General features: G+C 46.9%; 1 protein-coding gene across 3 annotated transcripts in view; it reads right to left on the bottom strand.

Moving 5' to 3' along the window:
- LOC135543492 (gamma-aminobutyric acid receptor subunit beta-3-like) overlaps window positions 1-15,220 on the bottom strand; it is a 35,530-nt gene that overhangs the window by 15,889 nt on the left and 4,421 nt on the right. For 2 of the 3 annotated variants that reach the window (XM_064970798.1, XM_064970797.1), the window contains exons 4-6: window positions 10,398-10,618; window positions 8,241-8,323; window positions 5,727-5,864 (exon numbers count right to left, since the gene is read on the bottom strand). In XM_064970798.1, the coding sequence (XP_064826870.1) occupies window positions 5,727-5,864; window positions 8,241-8,323; window positions 10,398-10,618 (442 nt within the window). The remainder of the gene's footprint in view (window positions 1-5,726; window positions 5,865-8,240; window positions 8,324-10,397; window positions 10,619-15,220) is intronic. The other variant, XM_064970799.1, reaches the window with a different exon arrangement.

A 15,220-nucleotide genomic window follows, 5' to 3' on the forward strand; every position in this document is an offset into this window, starting at 1 on the left:
CAGAGGACCAGACTGAGGAGCCAGGGAGAGGGGAGACAGGCGGCCACACTGAGGAGCCAGGGAGAAGGGAGACAGGGGGCCACACTGAGGAGCCAGGGAGCAGGGAGACAGGGGGCCACACTGTGGAGCCAGGGAGAGGGGAAAGAGTATAGAGGGGGCCAGACTGGACACTAAACTTGAATGGCTGCCATCAGGGACTCAAATAAAAGGTAGGGATGGTGAGGAGTTCTCGCATAAAAGCAAGTGCATATACATACAAACTCTCACAACCTGACATGCATGTGCCCGCATACACGAACATGCACGCACCCACGCACCAAATGATGTCAAGGATACCGATAACATTGAATCCGAACTGGAAGATACAGCCACTAGAGAACTTAAGTAGCAGTGAAGAGTTTCATAGTGGAGCACTGGTTGGGTAAAAAGCGAAATGGAAAATAACATGGTAAGGATGTGTATTTTCTGAGCATGTGTCAGGATTTGGCCAGGGTTGTTCCGGGTTTTGGTCACTAGATGCCCCCATTGTGCTTTTTGACCTTATGTTTTTTCCCTTGTTCCCCATTATTATTTGCACCTGTGCCTCGTTTCCCCTGATTGTATTTAAACCCTTAGTTTCCCTCAGTTCTGTGCTCTGTGTTTGTATGTTAGCACCCAGCCCTAGTGTTCTGTGTATTCTTGTCGATTCCGGTGGATGCTCTTGTGGAATTCTGTTTTTGTTTTTGAGTATCTCTTGAGGCTTTTTTGTGCTATTCCTACCACCTTTTGGATTTGCCATTTTTTGTATTGGAGGACTTTACTTTTTACTTTATTAAATACACCGTCTTAAGTACTGCTGTGTCTGCCTCATCTTCTGGGTTCTGCTGACTATTCGTGGCTCAGTTGGTTAAGTGACTGTTTCTCACTCCGGAGACCCAGGTTCGTAACCGGGTCCTGACAGAAACACAGAGCCAAAAATGAACCCAGAGGCAGCCAGTTCCCAGGACCTTTTTGCCATGCTGTCCCACCACCAGGAGACTGTCCAACGCCACAAAGCCGCCCTGGTTCAGCAAGAGGCCTTAATGGCTAGACATTCTCATCTTCTGTCGGAGATGCTGACTTCCATTAAGCAAATATCTGATCGTCTTACCCCGGCAACAGTTCCTGTCCCAGTACCTCAGATTCACGTACCCATGGCAGTTAACCCCCTGGCTGAACCTCGTCTTCCACCTCCCCAACGGTTCTCAGGTGATCCAAGTGCTTGTAAAGGGTTTCTCACCCAATGTTCTCTCTCCTTTGAGCTACAACCCTCATCGTTTCCCACCGACCGGTCTAAGATCGCTTATATCATCACCCTGCTGTCGGAGAAAGCCCTGGCCTGGGCTACTGCTGTGTGGGATGCCCATAGTTCCTGCTGTGCCAGCTACTCTGCCTTTGCTGAGGAATTCAAACGAGTGTTTCAAGGCCCAAGCAGTGGTTCTGACTCAGCCAAACAGCTCCTGACTCTCCACCAAGGTTGGCGCAGCGTGACGGACTATGCCATCCAGTTCCGCACGGTGGCAGCAGCGAGTGGCTGGAACAACGAGGCGCTCACGGTGTGCTTTCTGAAAGGCCTTTCCGACACTATCCAAGATGAACTGGCCACTCGGGAACCACCGGACAATCTCGAGTCCCTGATCAAGTTGGCCTCACGCATTGACCAGCGTCTGAGAGAGAGAGAACTCAACCGTAGACCTCTAGCCCCTATCAGTCCCAGCTCCGAGTCCCCACCTTTATCCTCGCTGGCTCCATCGGAACCCATGCAGATTGGACGCATCTCCCAGGCTGAGAGAGACCGCCGGATGAGGGAGCGACGCTGTCTATATTGCGGCAAACCGGGCCATTTCCGTTCCACGTGTCCCGGGCTCCAGGGAAACGCTCTGTCCTGTACAGACCGGGGGGAACTGTAACGGGAAACATAACCTCCTCCCATCCGTCCAAATCCCGTCTGCTCATTCCAGTCACCCTCTCCTGGGACAACCACAAGCTTCACCTTCAAGCCTTGGTAGACTCTGGAGCCGCAGGTAACTTCATGGATGGTGTCTGGGCGAAGGAGAATGGCGTTCCCTCTGAACCTCTAAGTGAACCCATGAGGGTCACTACATTGGATGGAAGCCCTTTGGGATCTGGACTTGTCACTCATGTCACTACCTCCTTGCGACTTTCAGTTTCACAACACCAGGAATTGATGAACTTTCATTTGATCTCCTGTTCCGAGTTCACTCTCGTCCTTGGATACCCCTGGCTTCACAGCCATAACCCTCACATCGACTGGTCTGTGGGCACTATCAAGCAGTGGGGTCCTACGTGCCAAGCTACTTGTATTTTCCAGAATTCCCCGAGTTCTACTCCCGAGTCTTTAGAATCCATCGACCTGACCCGAGTTCCCGAGTGTTATCATGACCTCAAACTGGTGTTTAGCAAACAGAGGGCCACCATGCTACCACCCCATAGACCTTACGATTGCCCCATCGACCTGTTTCCGGGCACTTGCCCCCCAGGGGTCGGATCTTTTCCCTATCTCCACCCGAACGAGCTGCTATGGATACCTACATCAAGGACGCTCTGGAACCAGGCCTCATGCGTCCATCCACCTCCCCGGCGGGAGCAGGGTTTTTCTTTGTGGCCAAGAAAGACGGTGGATTACGTCCTTGCATCGACTACCGGGGACTCAATGCCATAACCGTCCGTAACCGTTACCCGCTACCCCTTATGGCCACAGCCTTCGAGCTGCTCCAGGAAGCAGTTGTTTTCACTAAGCTTGACCTGCGGAACGCATACCATCTTGTGCGGATCAGACCTGGTGACGAGTGGAAGACCGCTTTCAACACGCCTACTGGTCACTATGAATACTTGGTGATGCCCTTCGGCCTGACCAACGCCCCAGCGGTGTTCCAAGCGCTCATAAACGATGTGCTTAGGGATATGCTTAACATATTTGTGTTCGTTTACTTGGATGACATCCTCATCTTTTCGAGCTCCCTTCAAGAACACACTAAGCATGTCAGACAAGTACTCAAACGCCTCCTGGACAGCCATCTGTACGTTAAGCCGGAAAAATGTGAATTCCATTCATCCCGAGTACAATTCCTGGGATTTGTAGTGGAACCCGGTCGAGTCCAAATGGACCCCAGGAAGGTAGGGGCGGTAGCGGATTGGCCCACCCCCAAATCCGTTAAGGAAGTTCAGCGTTTCCTGGGCTTCACAAACTTTTACCGCAAGTTCATCAAGAACTTCAGCTTGGTGGCAGCCCCTCTCTCAGCTTTAACCAAGGGTGGCAATGCAAGGTTTTTGTGGGGAAGAGAAGCTGAGACGGCCTTCCAAGGACTCAAGCAGCGCGTTCTCTCTGCTCCCATCCTGATACTACCGACTACGGATGAACCATTTGTGGTGGAGGTAGACGCATCAGAGGTTGGTGTTGGAGCTGTCCTGTCTCAGAGGGGTGAAGACAAGAAGCTTCATCCGTGCGCTTTCTTCTCACACCGGCTTACCCCGACTGAGAGGAACTACGATGTGGGGGATCGTGAACTCCTAGCGGTTAAGATGGCATTGAAGGAATGGAGACACTGGCTCGAGGGGGCTTCTCACCCGTTTCAAGTGCTTACGGACCACAAAAATGGTCCGTAAGATGGTCTCTTTTGGTCTAGATGGTCTCTTTTCTTCAATCGATTCCAGTTTATCCTCACCTATCGGCCTGGGTCGAAGAATCTCAAACCGGATGCCCTGTCCCGAGTCTACGCTCCTGCCATTCGAGATGACACGGACATGCCTGTCCTTCCTGCTGCTAAGATTGTGGCTCCGATCTCGTGGCAAGTTGAGGATACCGTGAGACGTGCTCAAGCTAGCGAACCGGACCCGAAAGGAGGTCCTGCCAATCGGTTGTTTGTCCCCAAGGCAGTGAGGACTCAGGTCCTTCTGTGGGGGCACTCCTCTCGCCTCACCTGTCATCCGGGCGTAGGTCGCACCTTGGAGTTCATCCAGCGTAAGTTCTGGTGGCCTACCATAAGAGAAGACGTTGCCACTTTCGTCAATGCCTGTCCCGTGTGCTGCCAGGGCAAATCTTCTCACCTCCGCCCTCAAGGACTCCTTCACCCTTTACCTGTTCCCCACAGACCCTGGTCCCATATCTCATTGGACTTTATTACTGGACTTCCTCCATCCCATGGCAATACTACTATCCTAGTCATAATCGACAGGTTTTCTAAGGCGGCCAGGTTCGTCCCTCTGACTAAGTTACCTTCTGCCAAGGAAACGGCTGAGTTGGTAATTAATCATGTGTTCCGAGTCTTCGGCATTCCTCAAGATATGGTTTCTGACAGAGGTCCCCAGTTCGCCTCAAGGTTTTGGAAGGCCTTCTGCCAACTCATGGGGGCTTCTGCCAGTCTATCTTCAGGGTACCATCCGGAGTCCAACGGCCAAACAGAGAGGATGAATCAAGAGCTGGAAACCACCCTCCGATGTATGACTCGTGACAACCCGTCCACATGGTCATCCTTTATTGTTTGGGCCGAATACGTGCACAACACCTTGCGCTCCTCCTCCACTGGTATGTCCCCGCACGAGTGTCAGTTTGGCTATGCTCCTCCATTGTTCCCGGACCAGGAGGCAGAAGTCAGAGTGCCTTCAGCCTTGAAGTTCGTCAGACGCTGTCGGCTTATGTGGAGGAAGACCCGTCTTAATCTTATGCGTTCCTCACAGAGGTACCAACAACAAGCCAACAGATGTCGCCGTCCCGGGCCTACCCTGCGCCCCGGCCAGAGAGTCTGGCTCTCCACAAGAGACTTACCTCTACGGGTGGAGTCTCGCAAGCTGTCCCAAAAATACATCGGTCCCTTCAAGGTTGCCAGGAGAGTTAACCCAGTTTCTTATCGCCTACACTTACCCAGATCCCTTAAGATTAATCCCACATTTCACATTTCATTGTTAAAACCTGTTGTTTTTTCTCCCCTTGTCCCGGCAGACAGACCTCCCCCTCCGCCTCGTGTCATTGGAGGCCAGCCGGCTTATACCGTCCATCGGATACTGGATTCCCGCCGGGTGCAGCGGTCCTGGCAGTATCTGGTGGACTGGGAAGACTACGGTCCCGAGGAGCGCTCCTGGGTTCCTGCCAAAGACATCCTGGACCCTGACCTCATTCGTCAGTTCAGGGCCCTCCACCCTGAGAGAGCTGGTAGGAACGTCAGGAGCCGTTCCTAGGGGGGATTCTGTCAGGATTTGGCCAGGGTTGTTCCGGGTTTTGGTCACTAGATGCCCCCATTGTGCTTTTTGACCTTATGTTTTTTCCCTTGTTCCCCATTATTATTTGCACCTGTGCCTCGTTTTCCCCTGATTGTATTTAAACCCTTAGTTTCCCTCAGTTCTGTGCTCTGTGTTTGTATGTTAGCACCCAGCCCTAGTGTTCTGTGTATTCTTGTCAATTCCGGTGGATGCTCTTGTGGAATTCTGTTTTTGTTTTTGAGTATCTCTTGAGGCTTTTTTGTGCTATTCCTACCACCTTTTGGATTTGCCATTTTTTGTATTGAAGGACTTCTCCTTTTTACTTTATTAAATACACCGTCTTAAGTACTGCTGTGTCTGCCTCATCTTCTGGGTTCTGCTGACTATTCGTGGCTCAGTTGGTTAAGTGACTGTTTCTCACTCCGGAGACCCAGGTTCGTAACCGGGTCCTGACAGCATGTGATAAAAACATTTTTTTTAAAGGGCTTTACCTGTGGAAAAGACAACATTTCTGGACACCAGCTTGTAGTCCACTATGGAGAACTGTGGCAGCTCAATGCGTGTCACTCCCGTCACTGCATTGTCTCCTCCCTTCCAGTAGAACTCAATGTCATCTGTCGTGTATCCATCTGAACCACAGAAAGAAAGACAGGGTTCAAATGTACCTACTGGAGTTGGATACCATGTGAAGAAACTAAGTCACAGATCATTAAATCTCCACTCACTCAATTCAACTGCTAAAATGGCCCAGTGCCATCAAAGACATGATTTTCCTGTGATTTATATACACTGAGTATACAAAACAATAAGAACACCTGCTCTTTCCATGACATAGACTGACCTGGCGAATCCAGGTGAAAGCTATGCTCCATTGTTGAAGTTACTTGTTAAATCCACTTCAATCAGTGTAGACAAAGGGGAGGAGACAGGTTAAAGAAGGATTTTTAAACCTTGAGACAAATGAGACATGGATTGTGTATATGTGCCATTCAGAGGTTGAATGGGCAAGACAAATGTAAGTGCCTTTGAACGGGTTATGCAAGTTGGTGCCAGGCACACCTTTTTGTGTCAAGAACTGCAACGCTGCTGGGTTTTTCACGCTCGACAGTTCCCAATGTGTATCAAGAATGGTCCACCACCCTAAGGACATCCAGCCAACTTGACACAACTGTAAATATGGGCCAGTGTGGATGCTGGATGCCTACAACACATTGTAGAGTCCTTGCCCCGACGATTGAGGCTGTTATGATGGAGGGGGGGTGCAACTCAATATTGGGAACATATTGCTTGTATACTCAGTGTTTATTTCCACACTCAAAGGTTACAGAAATACTGTGAAATTGTGAAAATTATGATAATAGCCTTTTAACGTAGGAGCTATTTGAAAACACCGCCTGTTTTGGCGGGAAGGAGTTTTGGCCTGCCTGGTGACATCACCATGTGGAATATTAATATCATAGACAAATAAGAAAGAGAGTTCCAAACATCTCTGCCAATAACAGTTATCAGTTTTCCCCTCCCCACTCCGACCACGCCCAGGGAGTCAATTTTTGTTTCTTGTTTCAAATATTTATTGAAAATAATCCAGTAAGGTGATTGTTACCCAGAAATGATTTGATATTGAGATAAAAACGGCTGTATTGGACCTTTAACACATCACAGTAATCTCCATTGGATTGGATATCTTATACTAAACTCAGCAAAACAAGAAACGTCCTCTCACTGTCAACTGCTTTTATTGTCAGCAAACTTAACATGTGTAAATATTTGTATGAACATAAGATTCAACAACTGAGACATAAACTGAACAAGTTCCACAGACATGTGACAAACAGAAATGGAATAATGTGTCTCTGAACAAAGGGGGGGGGGGTCAAAATCAAAAGTAACAGTCTGTATCTGGTGTGGCCACCAGCTGCAGTAAGTACTGCAGTGCATCTCCTCCTCATGGACTGGACCAGATTTGCCAGTTCTTACTGTGAGATGTTACCTCACTCTTCCACCAAGGCACTTGAAAGTTCCCGGAATGGCCCTAGCTCTCACCCTCCGATCCAACAGGTCCCAGACATGCTCAATCGGATTGAGATCAGGGCTCTTCGCTGGCCATGGCAGAACACTGACATTCCTGTCTTGCAGAAAATCAAGCACAGAATGAGCAGTATGACTGGTGGCATTGTCATGCTGGTGGGTTATGTCAGGATGAGCCTGCAGGAAAGGTACCACATGAGGGAGGAGGATGTCTACCCTGAAAAGCACAGCGTTGAGATTGCCTGCAATGACAACAAGCTCAGTCCGATGATGCTGTGACACATCGCCCCAGACACTGACGGACCCTCCACCTCCAAATCGATCCTGCTCCTGAGTACAGGCCTCGGTGTAACGCTCATTCCTTCGTCGATAAACGCGAATCCGACCATCGCCCCTGGTGAGACAAAACCACGACTTGTCAGTGAAGAGCACTTAAGCCAGTCCTGTCTGGTCCAGTGACGGTGGGTTTGTGCCCATAGGCGACATTGTTGCCGATGATGTCTAATGAGGACCTGCCTTACATTAGGACTACAAGCCCTCAGTCCAGCCTCTCTCAGCCTATTGCGAACAGTCTGAGCACTGATGGAGGGATTGTGCGTTCCTGGTGTAACTCGGGCACTTGTTGTTGCCATCCTGTACCTGTCCCGCAGGTGTGATGTTCGGAATGATCCTGTGCAGGTGTTGTTACATGTGGTCTGCCACTGTGAGGACAATCAGCTGCCCATCCTGTCTCCCTGTAGCACTGCTTGTGCACGGCTGTCCTGGGGTGCGTCGGGTTATGTACCCATTATTTGATTGTTCTGTTTTCCAGTGGGTTTTTTGCTCTCCTGCGTCTGACTTCTCTGCCGCCAGTACGCACCCTTTACATTTATACTGAAATTTTACACTGGATTTAGTTTTTATACTGAAATATTGAAATACTGAAATGTAATACTGAAATTGTCATTTCAGAGGTTGATGGTATTGGGGTCACTCACAGCTCTCGATCTCCAGAGTGCAGTTCTGCTCGTCCAGAGGGTACCTCCTCAGGTCCATCATACAGGCTGCCGTCGTTGTGATCCTGAGGTCAACACACACACACACAAGGGCGAAGAGGATCACATTAACTTAAGCTTTACCAGGAGCACACACACACATTCTCCATCCATACTGTCTGCTGTGGATCCACCTTAACTTCTCATCTGTGCATGAAAGCATATAATTACAGTATAATGTTATTCACCATGACGTTATGATCTCCTGAACAACCACAGTCAAGTCCACAGAGAGAAAGGATATCTCTCTGTTCCCACTTGTAAGCAAGAAGAGCTGAAAATGAACACATTCCAGTATAGACTATAATTGTTGAAGAGAAACTACAACTGTGCCTCGATCTTTACTCATAGTGTTTCAGTTGGTATTAGGTTCAGCCCGGTAGACCAGATTAACTTAAGATATGACGACATTCAGAACCAGAACTCATCATTACTGTACACTCACGTCTCGGTTACTTTAGTGGACAGGTAATGTAACATCGGAACATTCCACATAGTAATGTCTGGAGATCCTACTTTGGCATTCCATTCCATACATTATCACTTACAGTTGGACCGTGGGTTTCAGGGTGAGTGATTGATTGAGTTGGGATAATAACAAGTGGACTATGGTCCCGTATGGCTCAGTTGGTAGAGCAGGGTGTTGCAGCGCCAGGATAATAGGTTCATATGACTGTAACGCTTGGGATAAAAGTGTATGCTAAATGGTATAGATATGAACACTAGGGACTTTGTCCTTTTGGTCAGAGGTCATGAGGTTGAATATTTTCGGTACGACAGCGATTGATCTTCCTCACATGCCCTCGGCTTGAAGAAGTCAGAATCTAACCATGTTTACACAAGTTGCTGAATTCCTGGACTCCGTTAGTGAAGCTGTGACCATTAAGACAGTTTAAGCTCCACAATCTAAAGCAATACGTCATACATGTCTGTATGGATAAGAATGCCAGGTCACAGAGCTATACTGTCATCTCAGAAATAAATGCATTACATCCAGACGAGTGTGTTCGTCAGAAGCTATTAGCCATTAGACAAGATGGATGATTCCACCTGCGCGCGCACACACACACACACACACACACACACACACACACACACACACACACACACACACACACACACACACACACACACACACAAAGTACAACCACGCACGTGCGCACACACACAAACACACACACTTATCCACACAAGCACACGCACCCACCCTCACACCAACACACAGCTAATAACACAACTCTATATGAGCTGTACACAGGGTCAAGCTCATGCACCCACATACACACACACAAACGTGTTCTTTAGAGGGGATACATGAAACAGATTTACAGTATGTTAAAAGAACAGAATCAACGCATTGTATTAAATCCAATTGATATAAAACAACTGCGTATAATTCAAAACTAGCCCACTGCGAGTGATTAAAATGCAAAAATCATTGAATTTCCATGCTGGATGGCTCAATTTGGAAGAAAACCATGCATTATACATATTCATTATCCTGATGAACAAGTCAGGACTGGTCAAACAACAAAGACCAATGGTTATGGATATTGAAACAGGGAATCATAACAAAGAAACAGCTGAGCTTGCGTCATCATCTATACATTCTCTTTTTTTTCTTCATGTTTTCTTCTCACCATATATTTGGAAAATACATATTTCAACAAAGCATGACAATGTACACGCTACTGCACCAATATGTCGAGGGAAAAGCTAAACTGAGCCTATAGGAAGGGATTATATTTACTCGCCAAAAACATAGCAGCTGGTGGCCTAGAGGTGGTCCAGTGGTCTAAGCCATGCCTCCGGAACACAAAGATCACTGCAGCATGGTTAAAAATCTGGTCCACTGCTATTTTTGGACTCTCTCCGCTATTATTCCTCTGTCTATGCTATCCAATAAACAGACAAAAAAGAGAGGAGTGGGAATGCCCCACTTCTTCAAAAACACATTTAAAAAAACCTAGCAGCTCATACATACCACACAGTATTTATTACTATAAAATAATCAAATAATCGATTGTGATATCCCTTCAAATGAATCAGTCTTGGATGCATTCATCTAGAACCCATTGATTCCACTGCTTTGGAACCCACCTCAGGCCGTAGAGCACTGTTCCATCCGGGTGGAGGCGGATCATGCGGTTCTTGACCGTCACACCGTGGACGAAGGACTTCTTGTCATTCAGGAAGTAGGTGTCAGGGACCCAGAGTGAATCTGCCACCCGGTTATCCAGGGTGAGGTTCAGTGGGATCCCTAAGTACGCCAGCCTCTTGTCCCTCCAGTACTGCTGGAAGTACATGGTTAAAGTGTAGTCCTGGAAGGAGATGAACATATGGTGATGTTAGTATACTGTAGTATATTCACTTCCTTATTTTTGATTGACATACAGTGTGTGTGTGTGTGTGTGTGTGTGTGTGTGTGTGTGTGTGTGTGTGTGTGTGTGTGTGTGTGTGTGTGTGTGTGTGTGTGTGTGTGTGTGTGTGTGTGTGTGTGTGTGTGTGTGTGTGTGTGTGTGTGTGTGTGTGTGTGTGTGTTTCTTGAGGCTCTGAGAATGATTGTGGATAGGCCTATTTTGGGAGGAGAGATGAGGAGTTTACAGTCACAAGCTGTCAGAATGGTGACGGGTTCGGTTGCAACGTGGTGGCACACAGTACTCTACTCTGACCCATCCCCATGCCAACCAAACTGGTGTTCCAAATTTTCTCTCCACCCACTCCACTCCGCCTCAATTACCGACCCTCTGTGTCAAAATGGCCGCCGCAGTAGAAGGCTTCCCACCAGGCAGCAGGAGGTGTGGCATGGCTGTGTGTGGCATGGCTGTGTGTGGCATGGCTGTGTGTGGCATGGCCGTGTGATTCAGCCACAGTTCTAATGGTGATTACACAACAGCCATACTGTAGGCAGGGCCAGGCTGTACCAGGAGTCTGTCCAAGTGGCTCCGCCACACACTCCAAAATACCCGACAGCGATGTGTTTCTCTCTCTACGCCAGCAGCACTGTTATGAGTGGAGCCAACCACATGGTCTCTGACTAAAGCCAATTACATTGTGTGGTATTGGGTCCAATATTTCAGTGCACAGCCTACTCAGTCCTTGCATCTCGCTATGGAGGGGAGCCAGAGGCAGGACGTCATGCCAATTGAAACTGAGGGGGCACGTACTCCCTCCATCTGATCAGTTTTTAGGATAAAGAGATACAAAATGTACACTAAGTGTATGACTCTCTACACCTCCAACCAGCTATTCAATGACGTCCCCGGAGATTATTTCAGGTATTTCAAGACGGGAGTGTTCCAGGGGTGAGAATTGTAAACCAGTCAGGGATGTAGTTTTAGATGAGTCTTTACATGAAAGAGCATGAATGATTTAAATAACCACAACCACTGTAGCCGGGTCCTGCATTCAAAGCCGCAGCTGCCTTGGAATTCTTATAAATCTTGCACGTGGACAATCACAGAGCATTTCAAATAAAGGAGTAGTTGCTCACCTTGAATCAGACAGTTTATCACACTGATGCTGTCATGCTACAGTGGCAATTGTGGTGATCTCCTTGAAGGAGGAATCTGCACTTTCTGTTCCATTCAAAGTATCAACCTGGAAGGACTGAGGGGAAGGCTCTTTGCATGTTTACTGCACACTGTTTAGCTGTGTGTGTGTGTGAGTGTGTGTGTACTTGTAAATAGGCTTTAATCTATTTTCATTCAATAACGCACCCTGTAAGGACTTATCAGTCATGGTTGTCCATATTATTGCGATTTTACTGATACTACATTCTCCAAGAAAGCTTTTTTTTGTCATTCTTGTCAGGACCCGGTTACGAACCTGGGTCTCCGGAGTGAGAAACAGTCACTTAACCAACTGAGCCACGAATAGTCGGCAGAACTCAGAAAATGAGGCAGACACAGCAGTACTTGAGACGGTGTATTTAATAAAGTAAAAAGTGAAGTCCTTCAGGAAAACATGTAACTCCACAACCTCAAAAGGAATTCCACAAGAACAAAGGTAATCCTCCAAGACAAAAAGGTAAATCCACAAGGTGGTAGGTATAGCATAAAAAGCCTCAAAAGATACTCAAAAATAAATAAACAAGAACAAAAAACAGAATTCCACAAGAGCGTCGACCGGGATCAACAAGAGTTCACAGAATACTAGGGCTGGGTGCTAACATACAAACACAGAGCAAAGAACTGAGGAAAACTAAGGGTTTAAATACAATCAGGGGAAAACGAGGCACAGGTGCAAATAATAATGGGGATCAAGGGAAAACAAAAGGTCAAAAAGCACAATGGGGGCATCTAGTGACCAAAAACCGGAACAACCCTGGCCAAATCCTGACAATTCTGTAATTCATTTAGTGACCTAATGTTACTGATGACACTGGATGCGTCCCAAATGGCACCCTATTCCTCACATAGTGGGCCCTGGTCAAAAGTAGTGCACTGTATAGGGCATAGGGTGCCATTTGGGACACTGGCCCTGGTGGGAGGTGAACCTGCTCTTGTTTGGTGGCGTCGTTTATTCAGCCTACAGTGTGTGATGATCCCTGCATACTGACCGACGCAGTGGCCTACTATTCTCATTCGTCTATCTATTTGTTTATCTGCTCCCTGTCTCCAACAGACTGTCTCCTCATTATCAAACGAGCTTATCATGATCACGCTTTCACACTAAACCACTCTTTATGGAACCGGCTCCATCCCACCAACAACGTCCGTAATTCTACGGTCACACGCCTTGACGTAAATCTGTGTACTTTTAGTGCATTTACAAATGGGCTCTTTATGACATTGTGCATCCGTAGAAAGTTGAATGTGTGCGTAGACCCCAAGGTCATTAGCCAATACAATATCAACTGATATTGTGAGAGGCTATGTGAGGCTTATCTGTACGGTCCTTAGCTATATATTATCATACAGATTGACGCAAATCAAATGAGATATTTATAGTGTAGTGGCAATAGTCAGCTAGCAGTTTGTGACGGACTGATCGCAAACATTCTCTACGTTAACTACAGTATGTCGCTCATAGCTCAACTGAGGTCTCTTAGCTAAAACACCTCTGGATAGTGTGAGAAATAATAGCCACCTTGATAACCATAGTAACCATCAATGACAGCATACTAAGGCAAACAGCGATAACCTACACGAACAGTGATCCTCAAAATTGCAAGTGCAGTAATAAAAGTTATAAAAACAAATCAATGCAGCTAATTCGGGTTATACATGATTAATTATCAACCAAAACTCAGTAAATAATCATTTGACGCAGTCGGTCATTTTCAAAGCAAATTCCACAGCCCCCCCCCCCAGAGATTTCTTCTTGGAAGCCCATTTTCCACTGCGGGAAATCACCCTCTCTCCCCACTTCTGTGGTGAACCTCAACAGCATGTTAAAAATAGCATGCATGGCCTCTGTTCTACTCTAAGAGCCTTTAGTAGTAGGAGCTGATTACCCCAGAAATGATCTTACATACGCTATGAGAGGGGAGACCCAGAGCCATATATGGAGATGTAATGGACACTAATGGCTTCTAAACACACAGAGCTTTGGCTGCGATAACAATGGATCTCTCTGTACGTGCATTAGTGTGGTTTGATAGATAAATCAGGATTAAAATGGTGATAAAAGGCTTGATACAGGATTTACAAGTGATTCACAAGGGGCAGGAGGCGACCAAGAATTACACAGAAGACTGAAGGGATAAATAACTGCCTGTGTACACAGACACAAGCAACATGATATGATGCTGGGCCAAAGCATTGCACAGGAAATGTGGGCACTTATCTTCAGCTTTTGCCATGCCCAAAAGAAAGCACTCGCACACACACACACATACACACGCTCTATAGACTTTGTAGAGGGATCATGCTACTGCAGAGAGCTGGCTTCATGGATCGATAGAATCATGTCCGATAGCAATCATAAATGATAAAGTGGGGGTCAGCGTTGAAGCATAACCCCATTACTCCTCTTTTAACTCTCCTACAGCACTCTGGGAAATACGGCCTTAACTTCAGGAGACCAATTGCCTCACAACCCCTAGCAGACCTGCCAATATTCATAGGGGTTATAATGGTGCACTTTGACATCTGGTTATACATAGTCCCTGATGGAACGTTAAAATGAACCTATATGTAAATTCCAGGGTCAGTATGGTCTATGGGCTGTAAATAGGGCAGGATTTCTTCAGATAGACACAGTGAAAAGCAAACAGTTATGACAGGAACAGTTGGAGAGAGGAAAAATCTCCACTTCATATGCCAGATTTTCTGCACCCACACACCCACACACTCTGCAGAGGGACATGTACTGACGGCTGGTTACTCGGGCTATCTCAGAGTGAATTCAAATCGTTATCTATTTCTGCAGTCCCTTGTGGGTTCGTATCTCCTCCATACAACACAAAATAAGCGTGTCATACAACAACAACTTGACTGAAGCTACCCTACAACATTTCTTCTCCAGTTGTCTATGATTCAACTAACCTGAAATGGACAGTAATTTAAGTTGAAATCTATTGTTCAATAAACTGCGGAAATATAACAAAGGAAGTGCACAGTGGCCATTCAGATCGTTCATCAATATTCTTTGGTCAATACTGTTTTTCAAGTTATAACATCACCTGGGTGCAGTCAACACACAGTCATATAGTTAGTGCTAGTAATTACCCCAGTTCCCATGGTAACTGATGGCTACGGCTATGACATTCTCTCCCCTGCCTCCTCCATGCAGTGTTAAGAGTAGAGAGAAAACATCCCTTTGGAAGACAAACTGCAAATGTAGCCATCACTGAGGTTATCTCACAAACACACACACAGAGAGAGAGGGAGAGAGAGAGAGAGAGAGAGAGAGAGAGAGAGAGAGAGAGAGAGAGAGAGAGAGAGAGAAGAAGCTTATTAACCAAAGATCACTGACTA

Source organism: Oncorhynchus masou, chromosome 7 (assembly GCF_036934945.1).
Source record: "Oncorhynchus masou masou isolate Uvic2021 chromosome 7, UVic_Omas_1.1, whole genome shotgun sequence".
In the NCBI taxonomy this organism is placed as follows: domain Eukaryota; kingdom Metazoa; phylum Chordata; class Actinopteri; order Salmoniformes; family Salmonidae; genus Oncorhynchus; species Oncorhynchus masou.